Source organism: Arachis hypogaea, chromosome 8 (genome assembly GCF_003086295.3).
Source record: "Arachis hypogaea cultivar Tifrunner chromosome 8, arahy.Tifrunner.gnm2.J5K5, whole genome shotgun sequence".
NCBI lineage: Eukaryota > Viridiplantae > Streptophyta > Magnoliopsida > Fabales > Fabaceae > Arachis > Arachis hypogaea.
The window spans coordinates 44,629,724-44,655,825 of record NC_092043.1 but is presented as its reverse complement, the minus strand read 5'-3'; the positions used below and the strand labels follow the sequence as shown (position 1 = coordinate 44,655,825).

Genomic DNA, 26,102 nt, shown 5'->3' with positions numbered 1-26,102 from the left:
CATCTCTAAAAATTTTAGTCCCCTGTGTCTCTACTTTTTGGAGGGACTGAAATACTGAAATTTTAGAGACAGAGACAAAAAATTTTAGTACTAGTCTCTGAACCAACAAACATGATACTGAGTCTCAGTCCCTCAATCTCTATTTCAGTACCTCAAAACAAATACTAATAAAGTCTCTCAGTCTTAGTTTTTCAGTCTATGTCTCTCCACCAAACGCTATCTAAGAGATTTGGTTATTGGTCTAGAACTTTAGGGTCTTTTAAATTGATAGCACAATTATTTTACTAACATCGAGACGGGCGAGGTCTCTGGTTCAAGTTTAGGATAGCCCAGTTGCGCCAAGAAAAAGAATAGAAGACTGACTGCCTAATATATTTACATAATAGATATATAGAATATTATTCTAAATTTTCAGTTTTATTGGATGGACTGATGTAGACAACAAACATTTAATTAAATTAAATATACATTTAAATACACTAAATATACATTTAAATGAAATATGCATTAAATATTCTAAACTAAATATTAAATATAATAATATATAAATAAGATTATTTAGTAAGATAAATATAGTAAGAAATATAAAAATAAATATGGAAATAATATATATTAAGATATAAGGGTATATAGAATAATATAAATAGAACTAAAAAAAAGTGTTTTTATTAAATTAAGAACGCCCTGTGATCTTCAACCAATTCTGTGCTTCAATATAATTACCGAAGGTAAGGGCTATAGCTTGTTTCCAATATTCAGCGGCTTGATCAAACCAAACCTCAGCAATTTTGGAATTTCCGTGTCGAATGGCCTGTTCTCCGCATGAAGAGGAAATTGGGCAGATTTAGCTACGGACCCGCAAAATAACAATAGGGCACACAAAGTAACAAAAAAAATATTAAGATAATTATTAAAAATCAAGTTATTGAATATTTGAAACAAATCCCGAAATTCCAAATTACCTATTATCCAATAAAGACCTAAAATACCTAACAATAAACCAAAATCTCCTACACGATTAGTTACAAATGCCTTTTGACAAGCATTTGCTGCAATAGGACGTGTAAACCAAAAAGCTATTAATAGATAAGAACTTTGATCCAATCCGGAGGAATCAATAGAAAAGGCAAATCCCTTATGATACACCAGATCCAGCTCAGTTATTGATAGAGTGAATAGATTTGCCATTTCTTGAGATCTATCTTCTGATTCAAAATCGTGGTGTAACGTGTATCCCCCTGTTCTGTTCATGGAATAGATGAAATAAACCAAAAAATAGATTTTTGTTCAAGAATGAAATCTTATTGGAACTGTCCAATTCATCTTTCGGAACCATATCCCATCCCGGATCTGATGAAATAGGATGAATTGAGACAGTATTTTGTAAATACATAATTATCTTGAATATATTAACCATTTCTTTACTTTTCGATCGCCCAGAAAGAACAAAAGAAACATCTTGTTCTTTCTTCAGCAATTTCTGATCTCTAGTAGACCTTTCAGTAGGATTCAAACCCAGATGCAGTTCTGACCATCTGTCAGAGAAAAAAGAACGATTGGCTCTTGTAGGATTCTCAAAAAATTCTTCGATTTCTTTCGGAAGCAGATGATTATTCATCTGCTTTTCACGTTCCATGAATAGTCTATCTCGAACTAATACTTATCGTAGGAGAAGTAACAAGGGATCAATTGAGATTGATTCAAATTGGAGATACATATATATCAATATTTATATATAGCATATGGTATATGCAAGCAAGATGTATTGGAGTCACTTAAAATTTAATAATATTTTAATAATATAATATTATTATGTTATTAAAAAAAATAAATAATAAGTGCTCTTAGTTCAGTTCGGTAGAACGTGGCCACGTGGGTCTCCAAAATCCAATGTCGTAGGTTCAAATCCTACAGAGCGTGATTCCATTCCTGTTATATTGGAGAATGACAATGAAATAATTAAACAGTAGTTTAAAGGCTGAATTTGACCTCCTGAGAATTGTGGTTAAAATAAAGAAAAGAAATAGGAGGTCAATAAACATCACTAAACAAACGAGATGTTAATTAATCAAAGGTCCACTAAAATACCCCTGGGGTGGTAGGGCTAAGTGGAGCAAAAAGGGTTTTCCATGAGATGGGAAATGAAAACTATTAGCCCCATAGGAGGTTTGTGAATAAGTGATTGTCTGATAATGAGCAAGAAATATCCGTCTTTCTGCTAAACAGGATGTATTGAACTCATAATTCATTAGATACTTTTTATGAATGTCAACTAAGTATCGTAAGTAAATTGCTCCCGGTTGTTCAATCATTTGATAACCAGAGTCATTCTTTGATAAAGGATCACTATGAGTCAGACTCAATAGAATTTGATCAATCCTTTTTTCTGTCGTTAAGGTAGAGAACTGAACCAAGAATTCTCTTTCTTTATCATCAATCGAATCACTGTTCGAGAACCAGGATTCTATTTTATCATCAATCCAATCACCATTCACGTTTTTTCTTTTTCTTATCAAGGAATAGATCGCTTTACTTGTATGACTTAGATGTCTCGTATTTCTCGAAAAAGCGATTCGATTGATGGGATTTGGTATGATACTTATGAGATCGAAGAGATTCCAATATTTCTTCTTAGAACGTATTAATTTGACCCCATAAGCGGGACCACCACCCCATAGTCAATGGTAGCTAATAAGTTCGACCTATACCTTTTTTTGTATATTTTCTTCTATTTCATTTTTTTATTTCACGTTTTAGAATTATTCGTATACACCAATTTTCTTATTGCGAAAGCATATTGATAGCCTCTACTCGTGTCCTAGCTCGTCGGAGAGATAGATTTGCCTCGATTAGTTATTTCTTGCCTTCAGCTTTACTCAAGTCAACTTCTGCTATTTCAAGAGTTTATTTAGCTTCTTCTGGATCAATGTCACTACTCTTCTCGGCATCATTTACTAAAATGGTGATCTTATTATTGCCTATTCTAGCAAAATCACCCATCAGAACCATTGTTACCCATTGGTCATTAAGGCGTATTCTCAAGATACTTATATCTACAGCTGTAGCAATAGGTGCATGATTTGATATTTGTCAATATTCTTTCTAATTTTTTAAAAAAATTATTAAATTATTAAGTCAATTCTATTTCTCTTTATTGAAATACTCCAATTTAACTATTCCATATCCATTTATTTATATACTCTACATTTCTAGACTCTAATATATATCTAATAGATAAGATATATCTAATCAATTAGAATATAGAACTTTATGGATATAATAAAAAAGAAAAATAAGATATATTATGTTTATGCAATAAATTAAGTATCTTTGTCTTCGGCTCAATCCTTTTTTGAAGATTGAGCCGAGTTTAATGGCAATTATCTAGAACGAACAGTAACCACGAGGGACATATTTACTAGTTATATCATCGGCAATCGCCTGAATCTCAAGACGTTCTTCGAACTAATCATAGACTTTATTGAGATAGGTAAACCAAAGGAACTCCCCCTCTGAGAACCGTATATGAGAATTTCATCTCGTACGGCTCAAACAGAAAAATTCAATACTGGTTGTAACGGAAATGGATATGTTAAATTTAAATAATAAAAAGTTTTAAACTTCTTCATTGTAAAGAATCTTTGTCTTGTTTTCCACATTTTTTCCATTGTATATATATTATATAATATATAATAATATATAATATAACACTATTGGCCAAACCACTTGGGCACTAGGTCCAATGTGAGTTTGATCACTTAGCCATGCTTCATAATTGGAAAAACGAGCACCATGGAAATACATGCCACTAAGCCAAAGAAAGATGATGGAGAGTTGGCCGAAATGGGCACTAAATACTTTTCGGGAAATCTCCTCTAAATCACTAGTATGGCTATCGAAATCATGAGCATCAGCATGTAGGTTCCAAATCCAAGTAGTTTTTTATATATCGTAACGGCCGCTTCCATCGTCTAAAATAAAAAAAAAATCGTTACAAGGGATTTCTTCGATACTAATAAGAATATAAAAATTCTTATATTCTAATCAGAAAAATTTTAATATAATAATCAAAGAAATACTTCTTAAGTTAATAAATAATTTAAATAATAATAAATAGGAAATTTTCCTAACATGGAAATCTATTTCATTTTTATGGAATGTTCGAGCAGAAATAGACCCCTTTTTATTAGTTATTAGAAAACAAAAAAGCTATCGAATGAATCGTTGTACATTTCAAATTTGAATTAAGAATTCGGCAGAAAATCCAAGTGATTATTAACAAAATAACTATTTTTTGATAGTCCTATATAGATTCGTAGGCCAGGAGTACTGATCCGTTTTAAATTCAAACGCGTTTTAGATGATCCTTTTCTATTTCTTCTATATGGTAGAGTTAAAACTAAAAAAAGATTTTCCCATTCCCTATGTTTTCTCACGTTTTCAATAAAACCCTCTCGTAAAAGCATTTTAGCAATGTTTTCAGTAATGTTAGTACATGGTATTAGAACCGTTCCTCTTCCATTCATGTCAGCATTTCGTATAGAGGTTATTATGTCGGCGATGGTGTCCTTACCCATAGAAAAATAAATGTTACCCTTTACTTACTTTTGATATAATCAGCATGCTCCGTGTTCTATATTTTCTAATATATATTAGAGTAATATAATTTGAAAATATTTTAGTTAAAATTAAAGAAAGATATCTAGTATATTTATATATCTTTAATCGACATTAAAAAAAAAAAAGCAAGTGGACCTAACCCATTGAATCAGAAATATATCTACTATTCTGATATTCAAATTCGATATAGATGAAATTTATCTTTTTTTTAGACTTCTTTTTGATTTGTACTTCGTAAGAATTAGTCGATATTTACGATTAAATCCTCCCGTTCCTCAAGATTCTATAGGAATATTTTTATATTCCCTTTCTACAGCTTATTCCAAGCTCCAAAATACAAGTCATTTTTTTTAACACAAGAGAAGATCAATTTCCATTTCTATAAAATGGGATATGATATATAAAAAAAATACATCAAATCATTGCTTCACGTATCAAATATTTTCTTTTTCTATCGGTGCTTTTGGTATATTTCCGGCAATTAATGACTGGGAGAAAGAGACTTTTCACTTACCGTCTCTTCTCTTATTATTTCTATTATTTTATTTAATATTAATTAAAATATTTTAACTCAATTAATATTAATTAAACAACTGGGAGCAATTTACTTACGATACTTAGTTGATATTTATAAAAAGTATCTAATGAATTATGAGTTCAATACATCCTGTTTAGCAGAAAGACGGATATTCCTTGCTCATTATCAGACAATCACTTATTCACAAACCCCCTGTGGGGCTAATAGTTTTCATTTTCCATCTCATGGGAAACCCTTTTCGCTCCGCTTAGCCCTACCCCCCAGGGGTATTTTAGTGATAGGTTCTATAGGAACTGGACGATCCTATTTGGTCAAATACCTAGCGACAAACTCCTATGTTCCTTTCATTACAGTATTTCTGAACAAGTTCCTGGATAACAAGCCTAAGAGTTTTTTTTTTATGATAGTGACGATATTGATGATAGTGACGATATCGACCGTGACCTTGATACGGAGTTGGAGCTTCTAACTATGATGAATGCGCTAACTATGGATATCATGCCGGAAATAGACCGATTTTATATCACCCTTCAATTCGAATTAGCAAAAGCAATGTCTTCTTGCATAATATGGATTCCAAACATTCATGATCTGGATGTGAATGAGTCGAATTACTTATCCCTCGGTCTATTAGTGAAGTATCTCTCCAGGGATTGTGAAAGATGTTCCACTAGAAATATTCTTGTTATTGCTTCGACTCATATTCCCCAAAAAGTGGATCCTGCTCTAATAGCTCCGAATAAATTAAATACATGCATTAAGATACGAAGGCTTCTTATTCCACAACAACGAAAGCACTTTTTCACTCTTTCATATACCAGGGGATTTCACTTGGAAAAGAGAATGTTCCATACTAATGGACTCGGGTGCATAACCATAACTATGGGTTCCAATGTACGAGATCTTGTAGCACTTACCAATGAGACCCTATCGATTAGTATTATACAAAAGAAATCCATTATAGACACTAATATAATTAGATTTGCTCTTCATAGACAAACTTGGGATTTGCGATCCCAGGTAAGATCGGTTCAGAATCATGGAATCCTTTTCTATCAGATAGGAAGGGCTATTTCAAAAAATGTACTTCTAAATAATTGCTCCATAGATCCTATATCTATCTATATGAAGAAGAAATCTTGTAACGAGGGGCATTCTTATTTGTACAAATGGCACCACTTAGCCGAGCCCGAAAAAAAAATTCAGAATTTTGATATAATTAGATTAGATAGAAATGGATTAAAACGAGAAGTAAAATACTTGGAAGAATTAGTGCTGCATTAAAAATAAAAATAAAAATAAAAATAAGTTTGTCAATTCAAAAGATATGATAGGTCGAATACATGAAAAATGATTACAATATATATAGACAAAGATAACCTAATTATTTTTTTACAGAAAAGAAGTTCATGTATAAAATAAAAAATAAACTATTTTTTTGAGGGATCGTCTGTGTTGAAGCATAAATTCGATACTAGTTAGTTTATCTCATTTAATTATATAATATATGTAAAATATTTATAACATTAGTTAAAAAAGGTGACAATATGTCTCTCTAAGGATTAAAAACAAAACAACGTTCAAAACAATAAATTTCCAGTAATTCGAATGTTATATGTCAAAATCATGTCATTGCCAGTCTTCATGTTGAAGAGGTTGATTTGATCTTTTCTTCTTTTAATTAGTAGCAGATTTTTCAGCAGCTTTATCATAATATGCATGATGATCTATCTCTTTTCCTATACTACTTTTTTTTTTCTTTTCTTCTTTTGTCCTTTTTGATAAAATGGGAAGGATAAAAATTTAGTGGTGAACAACTGAACATCTCTTTCTATGTGTGACTGTTTATGTCCCCTCATCATATGATTGAATCCATAAATTCACAAAAAAAAAATCTAAAAGAGATCGAGAAAAGAATGAAAAAAAAAACATTTAGATTCTAAACCAATAATACCATGGCTTTCTTTTTCTTATTTTAATTTTTTTTCAACGTTAATTAGGGAGTCAAGAAGAGAAACTTTTTGTAAAAAAAAAAAAATGATCTTTGTGTAACTTTAAAATTACAAAATTAGCTACTACTTGTATATTTATTTTAGTAGCCAATTTATATTATACTATTTAGATACGATAATGTTTTTAAATTGTACATAATGGAGTTAAGCCCTACCTTGATAAGTGAGATTGATAAGTTGCACATTAATTTAGTTTGATTTTTTAATTGTTATAATTTAGTTTTTTATATTTAAAAAAATATATAAATATAGTCTCTCTTCAATGCTGTGAGTAAAATAGTTTAAATTTTGTCATACTAGATATATTAAAACGACGTTTTATACGTTTTGACGTTAAAAGAGTATTAAATAATGTCATTTCAGGAAATATTAAAAGGAAGGAACATAAAATTTTAGTATTGTTTAAACACTCAAACAATGTCATTTAGTATCTTTTTTAGTGTCAAAATATATATCACGTCGTTTTAAGTTACGTCATTAACGGTATTAAATTTTGATAACAAAAAATATATGAAAGACTACATTGATATATTTTTTAAATTTAGAGAATTAAATTATTGTAACAATTAAAAAGTCAAAGACCAAATTAATACGAGGATTAACTCTACCTAATGCAAGATATTTGTACATCGATATGGGCATAAGTGATGAGCCTCAACCTTTATTGCACAAATATATTCAATTTTTATTAGTACATTCACCTTTTTAACTTATGATTTTATTTGAAAGCACTTGCATCTTTTATTTTCTGGCCTCTGCATTTTAACAAAAAGAGTAACACAGAATCCCCAAATGAGTTGTTTTTTCTTGTCTTTGTGACAAAGTTCAATGTTGCTTTGCAAACCCTCATAAGCACATGAGATATTTTTTTTTTCTCTTTTCTTTTCTTTTTTTTTCCTTCATAATAGGACACCTGTAGAAAGAAAGAATGATGCTTTTTGAAACATTTGAGTAGCTTAAGAGATTTCTGCTTCACTTTTTCTTAGAAAATTTAAAAAAATTGTGAGTCCCTATCATAATAACCATGTTGCCATTGCAGTATTTTGGAATTGACATTTATGTAGACTCTTCCATGTATATGTATCTATCTGATTTAATTTTGTATTATTGGACAGTGACTAAGATTGATGAATAGTTTTTATTTTAATCTTTTTTTTTTAATGGTTCATGAAATTTTTTATGGGAAATAATTGGCACGTCAGAAGTGAAATTAGGTAAGGGAAAGGGAATGACCTTGAGGGATATACCTTTACAGCCAGGAAGAAAAGGATTGATGGATATATATATATATATATATATATATATATATATATATATATATATATATATATATATATATATATATATATATATTAACAAAAAAATCTAAATAAGTGATTTTTCCCTAATAGCATAGTCCCTATATATATATTAATTGATTTAGTAATTAATTTTTAATATACATAAAACTTTAATTATCATTTGATTTTTTTTATATTGAAATTTCTGTGGTAGAAACAAGCTAATTAAGTTGTATTAGGAGGAAAGCATAACACTTGTCTTAAGAGTGGTGTTACACTACTATGCCAAAACATTTGTCATGGTTTTGTAGTGCATCAAATTAAAGGATATAGAGAAAGAAATCTAAAACATTTTAATCTTTTTATCAAGATGTGAGTATTGCTAAATTTTGGTCGGATTTTCATTTTTGTTTTTTGTTTTTTTTTAGGTCTACTTATCTTTGTAATTTTTTAAGTTAAGGTAATTGTGTAACATTTATCTATCCTGTTTGTTTTCAAATGTTATACTCTTAAAGTGTATTGCATGTATGGTATTTTAAGGAGGAAATAACTTTTTTGAGAGCATTAAAATTCTTAAAGACAATATATTGTGTTTGGACATTTAACTAAAAATATTTTCAAATTTCGACTACTATAAAATAGAGTATTTCAATTTTCACATATAATGAAGAAATTTCAATTTATTTCTCTTTTTAATTCACTTTAAAATGTACTTATATGTAATAGTTAATATTTAAAACTAATAAATAATAAAAATCAACTACATATTTTCTGAATAAAGGTCATTTAACTATCTTTTTTCGAACAAAATGTTTTAAAAATATAACTTATATAATTATCTCAACCAAAATAAAAATATTTTGAAATTGAAGGGAATTTAATTACAATATTTAAACTTCCTTATATTTAAAATACTCTAAAATTTTAAAATATCCTATCTAAACACACCCTTATTCCATTTTTTTATTTAAAGAAAAACAAAAAAATCTAAAACTATGCTATTAGAGAAAAATTACTTATTTAATTTGTGTGTATATATATATATACCGCGAGGGTGAGCTAACTCCAAAAACCCGTCCCAGTTCAGATTGTAGGCTGTAACCCGCCTGCATGAAGCCGGAACCGCTAGTAATTGCCGGTCAGCCATACGACGGTGAATTCGTTTCCGGGCCTTGTACACATCGCCCGTCACACTATGGGAGCTGGCCATGCCCGAAGTCGTTACCCTGCGAAAAAATAGCTCGGCGCCAGGATGATAAAAAGCTTAAGACCTCTCTTATTATTTTTTCAATATGAAAAAGTAATAAGAATTCAAAATGAAAAAAGTCGTCTTATTCAAAACCCCAATTATGAAATCCCTTCTATATATATATTATTAGTGTAGTAAAGTAGTTACCGGATAAGAAGTACACGTATGGTTCTTTGATAGCAAGTTAGTATAGAAGTGATTTTCAAAGATGGAATAGTATGTAAAACTACCAAATTCTAACCATTCAAATTAGTTATCTTAAGTTGCATTACAAACTTAAGTCGCATCCTTCATTCTTTTGTCTCTGTCAAGACATTGAGGATCACAAATTCTCTCATTCATGTGATTAATTAACTAGTCATCACTCATAGTACAAACCTACAACTCTTAACTACGTAAAATAATAATGCTTAATGATAATCTTATATATGTACTACTGTCTTCAAGTTTATTACCATCATAACTTAATAATCTGTGTGTCTTTCTATCAATTTAATTTTTTTTTTAAAATAATGTCATGACATGATATTAAATTTATAACCTAAATATTTAGAGTTTAATTTTTGTTGATCTTAAAAAACAATTCTAACATAAGTTAAAGGCTTATGTAAAAAAATTCACACAAACAAAAAAAATATTTACATAAAAAAATATATTGAAAATATAATTATTTATGTAGTTTTTATTATCTACTTAAATATTTGAAAGAAATATTTTTATAATAATATATACTTTAATTTCATTCTAAAAATAGTAAGTTTCACCTTTGTAAGGTGAAAGTTTTTGTACTTTTAGTACTAAATATAAAATATACTATTTTCTTTATTATCAAATTAAAATATTTAAGCAGCAACAATATAATCAACTCATAGAAACAGCCTATTATTGTGGACTATTAAAATCTAAATTCTTTATTTCTTTGACTACATTTAAAAAAAAGACGGAAAAGAATAAAAGATTAAGACTTAATTAAGTTTATATTATATTTGGTATAAAATATATAAAATTAAATTATATCTTAGTATTTTATTTAATTCAAGATAAATATGAAGCTGAAATAAAAATATGTGCTAAAATATCATTAATTATTAAAAAAATATATTGCTAAAATTTTTGTCCTTCTAAAAATTTTAATCCTTTATGTCTCTACTTTTTAAAAGTACTAAAAAATCAAAATTTTATATCTCAAAATTAAAATTTTAATTTTATTATTCTTTAACTATCAAATATAATACGGAATTCTAATTTCAGTCTCTAAATTAAATACTATCTTAAAAAAGTCTATATAGTGAAACACAAAAATCATCAAGAGTCTAAACAATTGTTATTATAAAAATTTTAATACGGACCATATGACGAATTGTTATATATGTAATAGAAATGTTGAAAAATAGATTCAACTAGCATTATTGAAATGATTAGATCCATAATCGCTATTGTACAGCAAAGAAAGAATTTACAGCAAGAAAAGAAATATGATTGGGAAGATTACTTAGTTAGGAGAAGAGCAGGATTTGCTTCAAAATATCGCAATTAAGTGGTTAGCCCTTGTGAAATTCATGCAAACAAATAATAAAAAAACAACTATATATGAAGCGTGCAACACTACTTTGCAATTAAATATTTAAATCCCAAAGTAGTAGTATATATAGTTAGCACTTAGCATAGTCATGATTATTGATCTCTCTAGTCTCAATACACGTGAGTTTGAAGTTTAAAACCTATAGAGAGAGGGTATTATGTGAAGTGGAAGCAAAATTGTTTGTGTTGTTTGATAGAATAAAAGGTTATTATGATGATTACCTTGTGAGTGAAGTAAAATATAACGAAAAAGACAAGAATTGAGTCAAAGACAAGAAGACCAACCATCCCTCTCTGTCTCTTTGATTTTGTGTTAGGGAGGTCCCCCTCCAATCCGTTTTCCACTCTATCTACCCATATCAACCAACAAACTAAATCTTTTTTTTTTAATTTTTATATATATTCATATATATAGAAATAATGTTTTAAATTTTAATATTAGTTGTGTGCTTTTTTTCTCGACAAAATCTTAAACCTTTTCTTTTTACTTAACTACTTTTTGTTTATAAATAATAATACATGTTGTATTATAATTTCTATGATTAAAAAAATCTAAAATTCAATCTGTGTTATTTTAATAAATTTAATTTTAATATATTTTTTATATAAAATAATATTTTATGTGTATTTAATTAAGTAAAAAAAAAAGCATAAAGTGAGATTGATGAAATTAAATTCTATGATATTCATATTTGAAATTTAAAAGAAACTCTTTAAAAAATGTATTGGTTAAATATAAAAATCCCTTGCATTGGGGGAGATGTTTGTAACAATATTGAAATTCATATTTTAAGCAAACTCACAACAATCAATATCATGATGATCATCACCATTTCCACCCTATGAAGCCTTCTCTTTTATATACACATCTCTCTCACAAACATCATTCATTCACCTATATAGCTTTCTCTCTTAGATCTCTCTTTCTATATATCACAAACACAGTGCTCAAAAATAGCAAAAACCCTTAAAAGCTTCTTCATTCCTTGTCTCTTAATTGACAAAAAATGAGGAAACCGGATAATAATATGGGGAAGGACAAAATGGGAAATAACAACACTATTATTAAGAGCAAGCTTAGAAAGGGTTTGTGGTCACCTGAGGAAGATGAGAAGCTATTAAGGTACATGCTCACCAGTGGACAAGGTTGTTGGACCGACATTGCGAGGAATGCCGGCCTCCAACGGTGCGGCAAGAGTTGCCGCCTCCGTTGGATTAACTACCTAAGGCCGGACCTTAAACGCGGCGCTTTTTCGCCGCAAGAAGAAGATCTCATTGTTCATTTACATTCCATTCTTGGCAACAGGTACTTACATTGTTATTCTTCATTATCATTATTTTATTTTAATTAATTAATTAATTTCACCTCATCAAGCTTAATAATTCACTTCTTTATTACCTATTTTGAGTGTCATATTTCTTCAAAATGTCTTCATATAAGATAATATATTTGTTTAATTTATTGCATCTAAACATTAACCTTCAATTCAGATTTTATAATACTATAAAAAAATACTTCATGCTTTTAAAGCGTAGCAAAAAATTAAAAAAAAGCATGATAATAATTTTTTGTCATATTTTTTAAACTACTGTCACGTTTTTTAAAAGATCACATCAGCTAGCGTAAAGGTTGTTCTATGGCCACACTTTTTCTTGTAGTGGAATCATAATAACTTCAGTGACAATAATGTACATTGGTAAATAATAGTGGCTATTTTATAATAATAATAATAATAATAATAATAATAATAATAATAATAATAATAATAATAATAATAATATGTACTATTTCAATATTTTAAAATGTCTCTCAACTATTGATCCTTCCGTCATAGAGGCTCAGTTAGTTGTTGCAATTGTAGTTGGTATTATAATAAGTTAATTATTATTACATTACACCATAGGGTATTTATATACGAGCTTGACATGAAGCTTGTTGGGATCTATTGTGACTTGTTGCGATTTATGCAACCAAAGTATTATAGTTATTTTAATGCAAATTATTTCTATGATTATTGGGGACTAGCTATTGTAATTGTGCATTAAGGGAAAAAATCAGCTAATACACATTCATTTTAAAACTAAATTTACTGGAAGATTTTAAATCTATAGTTAAGGATTAATCCTCGCTGATGAACTAATTATTATTTTTATTATTTAATTTAACTTATTATAGGGCATGCCTATGCATATAGGGTTATCAGACAAAATGGCGTAAATTAGAAGCATGTCTCAGATTTCACCTTCTAGAAAACTCTAGCTTTTTACTGAATTAAAGCATACTATGGTTTGTTACTCTATAATATTATTAAGGCTTAATTATTTTATTGGTTTTTATACTTTTACAAAATTTATAATTATGTTTTTATATATATTTTTTAATTGAGTTCATATATTATTTTTAATTTTATAATTAAGTCTTTATCAGTATAAAACATGTTAGAATTAACAAAATATTTTTCATAAAATATTCACATACAATTAAGAATTTAATTAAATCTTTTATCATATAATTTTTTGAGGGATATTTTGTTAATTTTAACATTTTAGACACAAAAAAGACTTAATTACAAAGTTAAAAGCATTGTAGAGACTTAATTAAAAAAATAATTAGATAAAACTAATTAAACCTATTATTAATTAAGTACTCATCAACATAGTGATAGAAGACCTAGAAAATCTCTCACGTTTATTAGAAAATCAGAAAACCTAAGAATGAAGACTTCTAATCCTGAATAATAAAATATCTTGTGCAGTTTAAGGGTAAAATTATTCCGAAAAACTACCGCAATGAAATGGAGTTATTATTAGTAATACCACGTATAATATCTGAAATTAAAGTGTATGATGTGTGAAAAATTGTATTGTGAAGAAAGCTAAGACATACTCTACCTGGTGTTTTTTGTTGAAACAAATTTCAAAGTTGACAAGCATGTGAAGAAAACTACACTCTACCTCTCATTATTCGAAAGAAAACTCAAGCATATGTGTCCAGTGTCCTCTCTTTCACAACACATTTTAAAAAAAATTCCCACAAAATATAGTAATTATTGATTCATTATATTTATAATAAATTTTGTAATACTAATATAAAATGGTTTGATTATTTCTCCATGAAATACAGAGCTGGGGAATGACCAACTCATCACGAACCCCAAACTAAAATTAAAAAAACAAAAGACAGTTGAACCGTATTTTAAATAAGTTTAAGAAAATACCAGTTTAAGTCGGCTGGTTCAAGTTAATAAATTAAATGAACTGATTTGTTTGATATTTTTTCTTTTATTTTTTTACATATTATTATATAACTTCAACAATATTTTTTACTTAGTATCCATACAAATCAAAATAATTTATTATATATTTATATATTTCAATAATAAATGATCAAAATTCTAAAATACTAGTTAACAAATTTATAAAAATATAGTATATACCAAAATAGAAGGTTACACGACGAATAATTTCATGTTCACTCAACAATTCAAATCTATTCAATTTACAAGTTGTTTGAGACGAGATAAATTGATCCGTTTTTAAATAAATTGTAATTTTATTAGCTCAATTCGTGATAACTCCTTTAGCGAATCTATTGAAATGTTTATATTTTGCTATCAAGAGTTGGATTATTTTTATAGTTGAATTAAAAAAAATAATAAGTGAGACAATACTTCTAAATATATATATAAATAAATGATGGGTAATTAGAAATATTTTTGTGAAGACACTATTTAACACAATTTTTTTTTATTTTATTTGTAAATTGTGTCAGGTGGTCTCAGATAGCAGCACGTTTACCTGGGCGTACAGACAATGAGATAAAGAATTTCTGGAACTCCACACTCAAGAAAAGATTCAAACTTAGCACCAATAACACCCCTTCACCAAACAACAACAATAGTAGCAGTGATGACTCTTCATCAGATCCTAATAATGCTAATGGAATCATGATGGTGCACCTCAATGAACAACATCATGATCTCATGGCCATGTCAATGTGCATGGACTCATCATATTCTTCATCTTCAACTTCTTCATCAATCTCATCCATGCATCAACAACAAGCAGCACCAATGGTTTTTTCTGACCCATTTTCTATCTTGATAAATAATAATAATAATGATGTGCCTCAATGCTTGATGACCCAATTTGGTGGCATGGTAGAGGAGGGGCATAATGGGAATTATGGAATTATCGGGTCTAACAATAAAATAGGGCTAGAAAGAGAGTTGTCCCTTCCTCCACTAGAAAGTGACAATAATGCCCCTATTATTGATGTGAAAAACCATAACAACCATTTCAATCATCATCATCATAGTAGTTGCTTCAACAATGCTCATCATCAGATTCATCAGAAGGTTTCCAAGGTGGAGGAATTGTTTGGGTTTGGAAATAATAACAATAATGATCATCATGGGCATCAGCAATTGCATCAAGGGGAAAACTTGAAAATTGGAGAATGGGATTTGGAGGGTCTCATGCAAGATATGTCCTCTTTCCCTTTTCTTGATTTCCAAGTTGAATAATTTCGAAATTTCTTTTCTACCCTTTTCCCTCTCTTTCTTTCATTCTCTCTCTTTCTATTTTTTTTATCCCTTCTTTAATTTGTTTCTAAAAGTATTATGATTATCATCGTATTTTGGACGGATATATTATCTATCTGATCCAATAGATAAATAATATATCAACACAAAAACGATGATAATTATATAAAAAAAAATCATTTGTATTTTCCTCTCGTATATACATATACACATATAGACATACACAAGCAAAAAAAAAAAAAAAAGAAAAACCTCTAGGTTAGGAAACTTTTGCCACCCATTTTTTCACTTTCAATTGTTTCTTCCTTCACATATACAATATACACACAAACCCTTTTGTTTATTCTTTGTTACCAATCGTTTCTTTGCCAGCTTTTAATTTCCAAATTGCACATCACAGCGATTAGTGAATAACTAATCCAATTGTGTATAGAGTTAGTTGTTGTTGTTTGTGCTTCTATAAATATGGTTTCCTTGTAAAGCATTTTGTATCACTTTTGCGGGAATAGCAAAGATTGGTGCAATATTAATAATGGAAGGATCCTTTCCCAATCAAGAGAATAAGAGAGAATAGCAATAATCATTTAGAAAGTCAATAGAAGAATAAAGATTTAGTTGAATCTTTATTAGTACATTGTGTATAGTAGAAGGAATCATGAGGAGATCAAGGAAGGTTGTTGTATGTTATTGGTTTAGTTCAAGGTATAATAGATGTAAAAGATCTTGTAAACAGATCAATAATGAGTAGCAACTTTGAAATTCGTTCACTTCTTTCCATTTATATCACTCTTCATTACATTTTGTCTTTCTAGTTTTCCCTCCTTTATGTATAGTTTGAATTACAGAAATATTAGACAATTAAGATTTTGTCTTTTCCTTCTTCGTTTGGATCTTCTTTTCTTTTTTCTTTTTTTTTGTATGTGTTCTTCTCTTTTTTTTGCATCATCATGCATTTTCTTTTTCTTTTTCTTTTTCTTTGTTTAGTTTTTTTTCTTTTTTTTCTCTTTCTCTCGAAAAAATATAATAAAAAAATAAAATTAAAAAATCAATGATGCAGCAATATTCAAATCTTTATCATGGATAAAATATTTATTATTAATTCAGAAATTCTCTACAAGATTTTTATTATTTTGTGGCAATTTTTTTTTAAATTGTGACGATTTCAAATTTCCACAAAAAGATTATGGCAATTTTTAAAATTTAAGGTGTCACAAGCTTATTTATGGCGGTTTTATAAAATCTCATAACATTCTTTAGTGGTGGTTTGTTATCTATTCAGTGGGGTTTTGAACTAATTTTTGTGGCGATTTTTCACTATTTTATAACAGTTTAAAATCTCCATAAATTGAATTTTTAATTAAAAAATGTCATTTATGTGGGTTTCAAACATCCCCACAAACCTGTTAATATTTAATAGTTGCTAATATAAAATAATTAACTACTTTTATAAGAGTATCAACACATTATTATATAACATGATAATGAATTTAAATAATAATAAATACATTATAACATTTTACAACAATAACATACCAAAGATAATCTTTATACAAGAAATACGTACGAAAATTTGTTTAGAAACACATAAAATTGAATCAACCTGGCAATGCAAAAAGAAAAATATTTAACTAAAACCGGATGAGGCTATTTGTGTGCAAGAAAATTGTATGATGAGCAACATCATCTATCTTAACATTTTGTACTCTCCTTATAAGCTACAACAACATTCTGAATTCTCACATACACGTTCAGCAGGAGAGATTGAATATTCAAACCAAACAATTGCAAATAGAATTATAAGAATAGGCAATATACAAATTACAAACAAAATATAGTTAATTTCAATTACAATAAGAAATAAATTATGAATTAGTTATAATTACTAATACATTTTCTATAGCCTTGAAGAAAGAATTACAGTATAGCTTGAATTAAGAATTAGGACTAGGAAGAGCGATGACACCATCACCACCCGAGTTAACTTTCTATACATTTATTTCTCCCCTGAAAAATGAGAAAAATTGGCTTACTCAGGTTTGAAACTTTTAAATTAGTGGAACCAAAATAAAAATTAAGATTGATACTAATTGTGAGCAAAGAATAAAGAGGAGAACGTAAACTAAAGAGCAGTGCTGACCTGGCTCTTCCAATTGCCATAAAACTCTAGATTAGGTTCTTTCTCAAGTAGCCAAACTACCAACATTGTATAGATCAAGATGGCTCCTGTAACTGTCGAAAGTTACCAGGTAAATGACTTGGTGAACATCCATGCTGATTTTTCAGATTTTGCTGGAACTAACATTGACAATCCTAATTCTGCATGTGGCACAATGAAATCCACATATGGCAATCTTTTCTCTAGTATTGTAATATCCCCAATAATAGCATCATAATAAGTCTTCTAAAAATTAAAAAATACAAAAAAAATCAATAAGATAGCTGGTGGTATTTAGAACACATTATAATTGTAACATTTTGATCAGTGAACTTGGAGATAATTGCTCGCTGTAATAGACTTAGTCATATCAATATTACATCATAACACTTTTACATTGATGAAGGTAAAAAGAAAAGAACTATTATTACCTCAATTTTTCTAAAACATTAGCTGACTCTATTGGAAATGTGCAAAAACTAGAAATAAAAACATTTAGGTGAAAATCAAAAAGTGAGGATACTTCTTATTTCTTTGTCATTGAGTGACTGTAGTGATTTTTAATGGCATTGTTAGCCCTGATTCAGTGAAGATAAAATAAATTAGCAGGTTTGTTAAAAATTAGGAAGATATCTATCTAGTTGGTTCAGAAAATGCAGATGCATTCATCATTTGTTTTTAATCTCTTATTATAAATAAATGATAGGTTCTCTTACGTATTTTACATCCTTTAAACTTGACATTGTGTAAAATATTGGAGTTTGTTCAATATTTCAATTACAACCAAAAGAGTTACATCTTTCTGTAGTTAAAAGAATCATTAGATATGTTCATGGCACATCCAACTTCGATTTATGATATTTTAGATCTAATAATTTTTCTGTAGTTGAATATTGTGATGCAGATTTTGCTGGAGATAGAGTGGATATAAAAAGCACTTCAGGAATTTGCTATTTTCTTGGCAAATCTCTAAACGTGTGGTCAAGCAAAAAGTAGTCCACTGTAGTCCTATCCACTACCGAAGCTGAATACATTGCTGCCTCATCTTATTGTTCCCAATTGTTATGGTTGAAAACTCAGTTAGCCAATTACAAATTGAAAGTAGAAAATATTCTCTTAATTTGTGATAATATGAGTGCCATTAATATTTCTAAAAATCTAATTTTGCACTTAAGAACAAAATATATTTAATTGAGATTTCACTCAATAAGAGAACATATTCAAAAAGAAAATATTGATATTTAATTTATTAAATCGAAAGACCAACTTGCATATATATTTACAAAATCATTGTCTAAAGATAGATTTTATAAATTGAAAACTGCTTTGGGTATTGTTTGTACTAAATCCCTGAATTGAGTTGTTGATTATGCTCTATGTTTATTTTTATCTCTCAAGTCGACAGGAGACAAACTGGATAGATGATAAATCTCTCTAGGTTTCCTTGATATAAGGCTGAGTGATAGTACTTTTAAATTAATATGGATCAAAGTTAAATCTTGTTGGTGGTCTATTGTGTTTCCATAACACCACCCTTGCGCCCAAAAGGAGAAGTTCTACTATATGCAGTGGGCATCATTGTTTTTAATAAAAAATTCAAATACTTGTTTTTAGGGTTTTTCATCAAGTAAAATTAAGTTCAATTTTTCAATTTTTTTTACTTGTCTTTTCAACTGCTTGCTTGCATATATTTTTAAAATCATTTATTTCAAAACACATTTTTATTTTCTTTAAATATTTTTTGGTGAAAAATACAAGCATTTATAACAGTTATCAAAAAAAAATTGCTCATCTTCTCCTCCAACCTCTTTTAACTCTAAAAAACTGTATCTATTAATAATTCATAAAAATGAGAAAGAAGGTGGTTACACGAAGAGGAAGTGGTACTTATTGCACTCCACATAATCCTCCACCAAAAGGTTAGGCTCATACACTCTCATTCTTCTTCACATTCCTCTCCTATTTCCGAAAGCATGGCACGAACCAAGACAACCTCTCGTCATCTATCAACAACGCAGTACCACCTGAGGCTGGGACATCTAGGGCTAACACCGCCAAAAGAAAGAAGTCCATGACAGAAGAAGAACCACCCTTGTTTCCTCCTCCACGTTCTTCATCTTGTCCTCAAGGTCATTTTGTATAACACCCTTACTTTTAACACCTCATGATCGTACTAAAAGTTCAGGTGTTACTTTCATCTAATCCTTTAATTTATTACTATATTTATTTAATATCGAGCCTTCGTAAATATGAACTGAGTCTCTAATTATTAACGCAAAAAGTCTATAATTTAAAACCACATAGTCACATATCATATTCACATAATAATAAATACATAGACTTAATTACGATTCTTCAATCACAAATCCTACCCCTCTAATAACCAAACAATAAATGTCGAGGGAAAATTAAATTCTAGGACTAAAATAAATATAGAAAATAAAAACACATATAGACATTAAAGCTCTGTAGTCGGTCGTGGCTTCGTGTTAAAGCTTCTTGAACCTGTCACTAAAAAAAATTTCTGTAGGAGAGTTAGAACATCGTCTTCGAAATGGTTCTCAATAGAAGGTTTAAGAATTGTTATAAGAGGATATTTAAAAGAAAACTATTTTTTTATTGTACTGATTATCGCTCGTCTTATAAATCTTTTTAAAACCAATTGTTAATCATCCAAAACCTTTCCAAAGAAAGAATATATAATATTTCAGAAATCCAAAACCCTTCTTTTCTTGTACGAAAAATGACAATCAGTTTCCTAGACTGTATGAATGACCAACTTGTTCCAAGCATAGGTTCATTAAGTTTATGCTGAACCAGCTTGATTTTTCATACTTTACTAACAACTCAATCAGAAATCAATCATAGTCTTCAGTCCATCTCATAATTAATCAATACAATCATCATCTCATTACCAATAATCTCAAAAGTATCACATCAGAACAAACACAGACAAAACAGATAAGGAAAACACAGGTATAGATAGCAGTTACATCATATAGCTCAGATATCAATTAATAACAGTTTAACAATTAGGCAAATTAAAACAAATTCAAACTCAAGCAAAGTATACAAATGCATATGATGCATGCCTGTCCTATGGCTGATGATATCAGCTGTCAATTATATAGCCAACTCCGACATGTCCTGCAAGCTAACCGTGGATAGAAACACCCTTCGCAGAGCAAGCGGGGCTGAGCCACAACCCCTCCTTGCTACTATCCGCTCAACCAGGAGCAAGTGGAATAACCACTACTGCTGCTACTACTCTGGTGAGTGTTTATAAGCTCAACCTAGAACAAGTGGGACGAACCACAATCCTTGCTACTGCCCAGGTATCTCAAACATTAACCCAGAGCAAGTGAGACGAACCACAATCCTTAGTACTGATCAGGTACCACAAACATACATTCATTCACAAATTATACTTTAAAATCAATCCTCCTTTATTCAAATTCAATCATCATTATTATCAAATCTCAATCATAATTCTCTTCCCAATAATTCAATTCAAAACATAATTCATTATTTTCTTAAAATAATTCAAGTATAATAATATAATTCTTAAATTCATAATTTTCTAAACAACATTTCAAACAAGTCCCAGATTTTATAGAAATTTTGACAGCACCTCTCCTAAAATTTGGACTTTGCCATCCTTTTTGGGTCCCACTAAATATTTCTCAAACTCCTTTAAATCATTTCAAAATCACACCAATTCCAATATCTCAAATCAATTTTAATTCTCATAAATCATTTCAGATAAATCAACAATCCAAATCCAATGTCTCAAACCCTTTTCAATAACTCAGACTCATTTTCAATATCAAACTATTTCTAAATCTCAAAAAAACCAATTCGGTAACTGTCAATTTAACAAAAATTATTTAATAACCCAAAGTATTCAATCTTCTCAAATAATAAATAATTCAACAAGAAACAATTATAATCGTGCAAAGCAACTCAAATCAATCCATAAGACTTATGAAATCACAAAAATATATATATTACATTAATATCGATTTATAACAATTCTCGAAAATAAAATGAATTTAAGAAAAGCGCCCCTACCTCATTTGCGACTCAATTCCGCGACAAAACTCCGGTTTCTCTCGGCCCGCGGCGGCAGCCGCAACCTCAGTTCCAACCCACTTTCGCAGCAACCACAGCAACTCTAATCGCAACATATAATAATCGAAACTCAATCTTATAGCAACTAACGCTACAAAACCTCGGCGACATATATTGAAATAGCGATAAAGAGCTTTTGGAGTAAAACAACTCACCACACAAAGAACGAAGCGACAGCAGTTCTGACAGTGATTCCGACTACGCCCGCGCAATACCCGATGACCAGACGGCAGACCTGACGGCGGCAAAATCTTGGCGTGGTTGCCGGCCCTCAGCAGCGGTGCGACAACAGTGATTCCAACTCCTTGTCGCGTGTCTCCCCCTTCGAAGCCCCTTAACGACGACGCGACGGCCTCCAACAACAGTAGCGGTAACAGAGACACCAACAAAATCAGAATTGTGCTAATCTAGAATTCTTGATGAAATTATAGAAGTCAAGAATGCATTATATGAAACTAAAATTGTGTACCATTAGATGATGTTATTAGAGAATTTGGAAGGAGACTTGTTCTCTGTATTGATGACCTTAGAATGACTACTACCGCGATTATTATTTTCGAGGTATGGTCGTCACTACTGTCACCATTATCAGGACTCTTCTGGTCGTCTGCTTCACTTTGTCCATTTTGGTTCAAAAGTTCGGTTATCCTTTGAATTTTTGCTTTCAGCGATTTATTGATAACTAATAGTTTGACTGTAGTGGGAGGAGAAGAAGGTAAATTGTTTTGTTTTTCTACCATTGATTAAAATATGCAAGAGAAAGCAAAAAGTTGAACAGAAAAGATGATGGTAAGGTTATATAAATTCGTGGCCCATAGTGGGCGCTAAATATTCTTGTCTGGTGTATAACACATCCTATCCAAGGTTGAGCTTCTCTTTGCTTAGTGCTTGGAATGAATGAGGTATACGTCGACTTCAAGAGGAACGACGGTGGCAGGCACATGTAGAAACACTCTGACGCTCAAGTTAGTAAGAGTGAAAAATGAGTATAATGCAATTCGGAGTGAATAACGTACTTTTTATGTAATTAGGATTTTGTATTTATAGAGTGTTATCTTTTCAGAGTAGTTTTGAGACATTTTCCTGATATGTCGATAATCAACCTTAGTCTGTTTTTTGAGTGAATTGTTAAGGGCAAGATTCTCTCTAATTAAAAATAAATCATGTCTATTATTGTATTTGAATTTCAATTTATAGACATAACTGGATCGGATTATGACTAATAGATCAGAGGCAAATTCAAATTAAAAATAAAAGAAATAATTCGTTAAATTTATTTCATACTAATTAATGATTATCATATATATTCATAAAAATATAATTCGTTATTTCTAAATATTTCAGTTAGGGTATATAGTATTTATATATATATTGCTCTTTTGATCAATTCCATATTTATTAATACATTCAATAAATAAAAAATTGAATTGATACACAATTGTTTAGTAGACAAGTGAAATAATTCATATATCAACCGAATCTTGTTCTTAAAATATGAATACAACTTTTTCCCGATAACAGATCAAGATTAAAATCAGCTCATGCATTGGGCTTAGGTTTGCAGAAGGCTGCCGACCTAATAGAACTTTTCAATATCTTTTATGAAGATAGAACGAAGAATGTTGGAAAAAAAAAGGCAAATGATAATACAAAATGAAAAATGCAAATGATGTTAAAGTCAATGAAAAAGAACGACGAGGACTAATAAATTATCAACATGTTTTTTGTTTTTTTCCGTATATCTAAATTAATATTAACTAATTTTCCAATTTTTAATTAAAATTATTGACCCTCAGGTTTAACCTTCTTAACAATTGTGAAACCTACAAAGTTTCGTTTCGCCTCTAAAGGAAAAGAATTAAATAATGACACGTAACATATATAATGGAAACAACAAGGAATATAGTAGGTGTTTAGGTTTGCCTAACATAGGGTTGTATACCCAAAAAAACAAAAAACTTATAGGGTTATTGGATGATCTAGGTGATTCTGTTTTAGATAAACTTTTATATCAAATGGATTAATAGTCAAATTAGTTTTTAGAAGATAAAATATTTTTTAGATTTATTTTAAATTTTTTTAATTAAATTAGTTTTTTAAAAATTACGAATTGTCGTTGTATTAACAATTTTTTTCAAAAATTAATTAATGTCATAAAATATTGATTGATAACATATATAATACTCGATATATTTAATTGAATATTGATTAAATATATTTATGAAAATTTATTAATTTAGTCAATTTTTTTCATTATAAAAATCTAATTTTCGATATAACCTGGTGACTAAATTGATAAATTTTCGTAAATATATTTAGTCAACGTTAAATTGAATATATTATGTGTCATGTATGTTATTAGTTAATATTTCACATCACTAATCGTTGACGAAAATTGTGAGTGGAATAACTGAAAAACAAATATGATTAATTCATAATTTTTGAAGAATCAACTTAATTGAAAAAAAATTTCAAAAATAAATTTAAAAAATATTTTATTTTTTAAGAATTAATTTGGCTATTAACTCAAAAAAATAATATACAAGGTTGTATTTTGAAAGGTCACGTGAAAAATACGGATTATGAAAGTTGAGAAATTAAGATGAATTGCCGACCAATTAACAAAAACATTGTACCACCATTTCACAAATTCTTTCTCACACGTCTCTATGATGTAACTGATGTTCACGATGCAAGATAGCCGAGAACCATGTTTGCCTGAATTTTTAGATTATATTTGTGTTTGATTGGATTAATTTTTGCAGTAATAATTACATTTAGAATTTATTTTGTAAGAATTGACTTTGAGATAAATTTGTTTAGTATTTTTTAAATGATTTTGACACAATTTGTTAGAATATAAAAAATAAAAATACAATTAAAAGTGACAATTCAAATACAGACGTCTATAACGTTTTTGAAACATATGTAATTTCTTAGGTTCAACCATTTTAAAAGAAACATGCTAAACCGGTTTGAGAAAATCAAGCCTATAACTTGGACTTTTTTATTAAAATAAATATAAAAAAAATAATTCTCAAAATATGCACAAGAAAACAATCTCTTAAAATACGCTTGGACACCATTTCATTTCGTGCCATTCCCATGTGAATTGGAAAGAACCAAATCATGCCTCCTCCCACGAAATGGCCACCAACTTTTGTTCTTTCTCTATTTTGATGAGTTCATTAAGAAAATGACAAATTTGTGTTGCATCACCATAATCATATAGGAAAATCGTGTAACCCTCAAATCAATCATACATAGTTAAATATGGGTTCCATTAGTCACCAAAAAATAAAATATGGGTTCCATGCATTTTTATTCCAAGGACGAAATTAATTTTTATAATAAAAACATAAGAAAATAACGAACTTCTAAAAAGACAATCTAAATTCTAAATTCATGCTTAATCTTCTATTTTTACTAATGCTCCAAATAAATTTTAATAAATTCTTATTAATTATTTTATCAATCAATCCAAAATATTAAATCATGAGTAATATACGCAGAATTAGCACCTAACAAAATTTTAGTTGAATACTTTAGTCTTTAATAAATTTTAATTATTAAATCAATTATCAAAATTTTATTTTGTTAAATAAATCAGTTTTCACATTATATTATTTATTTGTTGTTTAATTTTTTATTATCAAATTTTAATGTAAAAATTAATTTGTCTAATAAAATAAAAGGTTAAAAATTGATTTAGTAATTAAAATTTGTTAAGAATTAAATTATTTGAATAAATTTTTTTTAAGAACTAATTGGAGATATTATTCAAAAGATCATATTCGTGGATGACACATAATAATTCAGAGAAATAACTACAAATTTTTTTTACTGACGAACTTATTAATATTGATCACAGACGTCAATAAAATAATATTTTCGTATATTATTGCATGAGTTATTACATTGAGCGTAAAAGAAATAAAGAATGTAAAAGTATATCAAGGTTTAGATTTCATAAGAAATAAATACGGATTACG

At 28.9% G+C, this 26,102-nt stretch overlaps 1 protein-coding gene across 1 annotated transcript; it reads left to right on the top strand.

Moving 5' to 3' along the window:
• Positions 1-12,152: 12,152 nt before the first annotated feature.
• LOC112707695 (transcription factor MYB83) lies at positions 12,153-16,591 on the top strand. The gene is made up of 2 exons (XM_025759591.3): positions 12,153-12,586; positions 15,053-16,591. The coding sequence occupies exons 1-2, from the start codon at positions 12,288-12,290 to the stop codon at positions 15,804-15,806; spliced, it is 1,053 nt and encodes a 350-aa protein (XP_025615376.1). The 5' UTR covers positions 12,153-12,287; the 3' UTR covers positions 15,807-16,591.
• Positions 16,592-26,102: the final 9,511 nt, after the last annotated feature.

Bases quoted from the DNA above. Each gene is read 5' to 3' on its own strand.
- LOC112707695 (XM_025759591.3), top strand. From the start codon at position 12,288: ATGAGGAAACCGGATAATAATATGGGGAAGGACAAAATGGGAAATAAC. The intron at 12,587-15,052 runs GTACTTACATTG...AAATTGTGTCAG, and splicing joins CATTCCATTCTTGGCAACAG to GTGGTCTCAGATAGCAGCAC.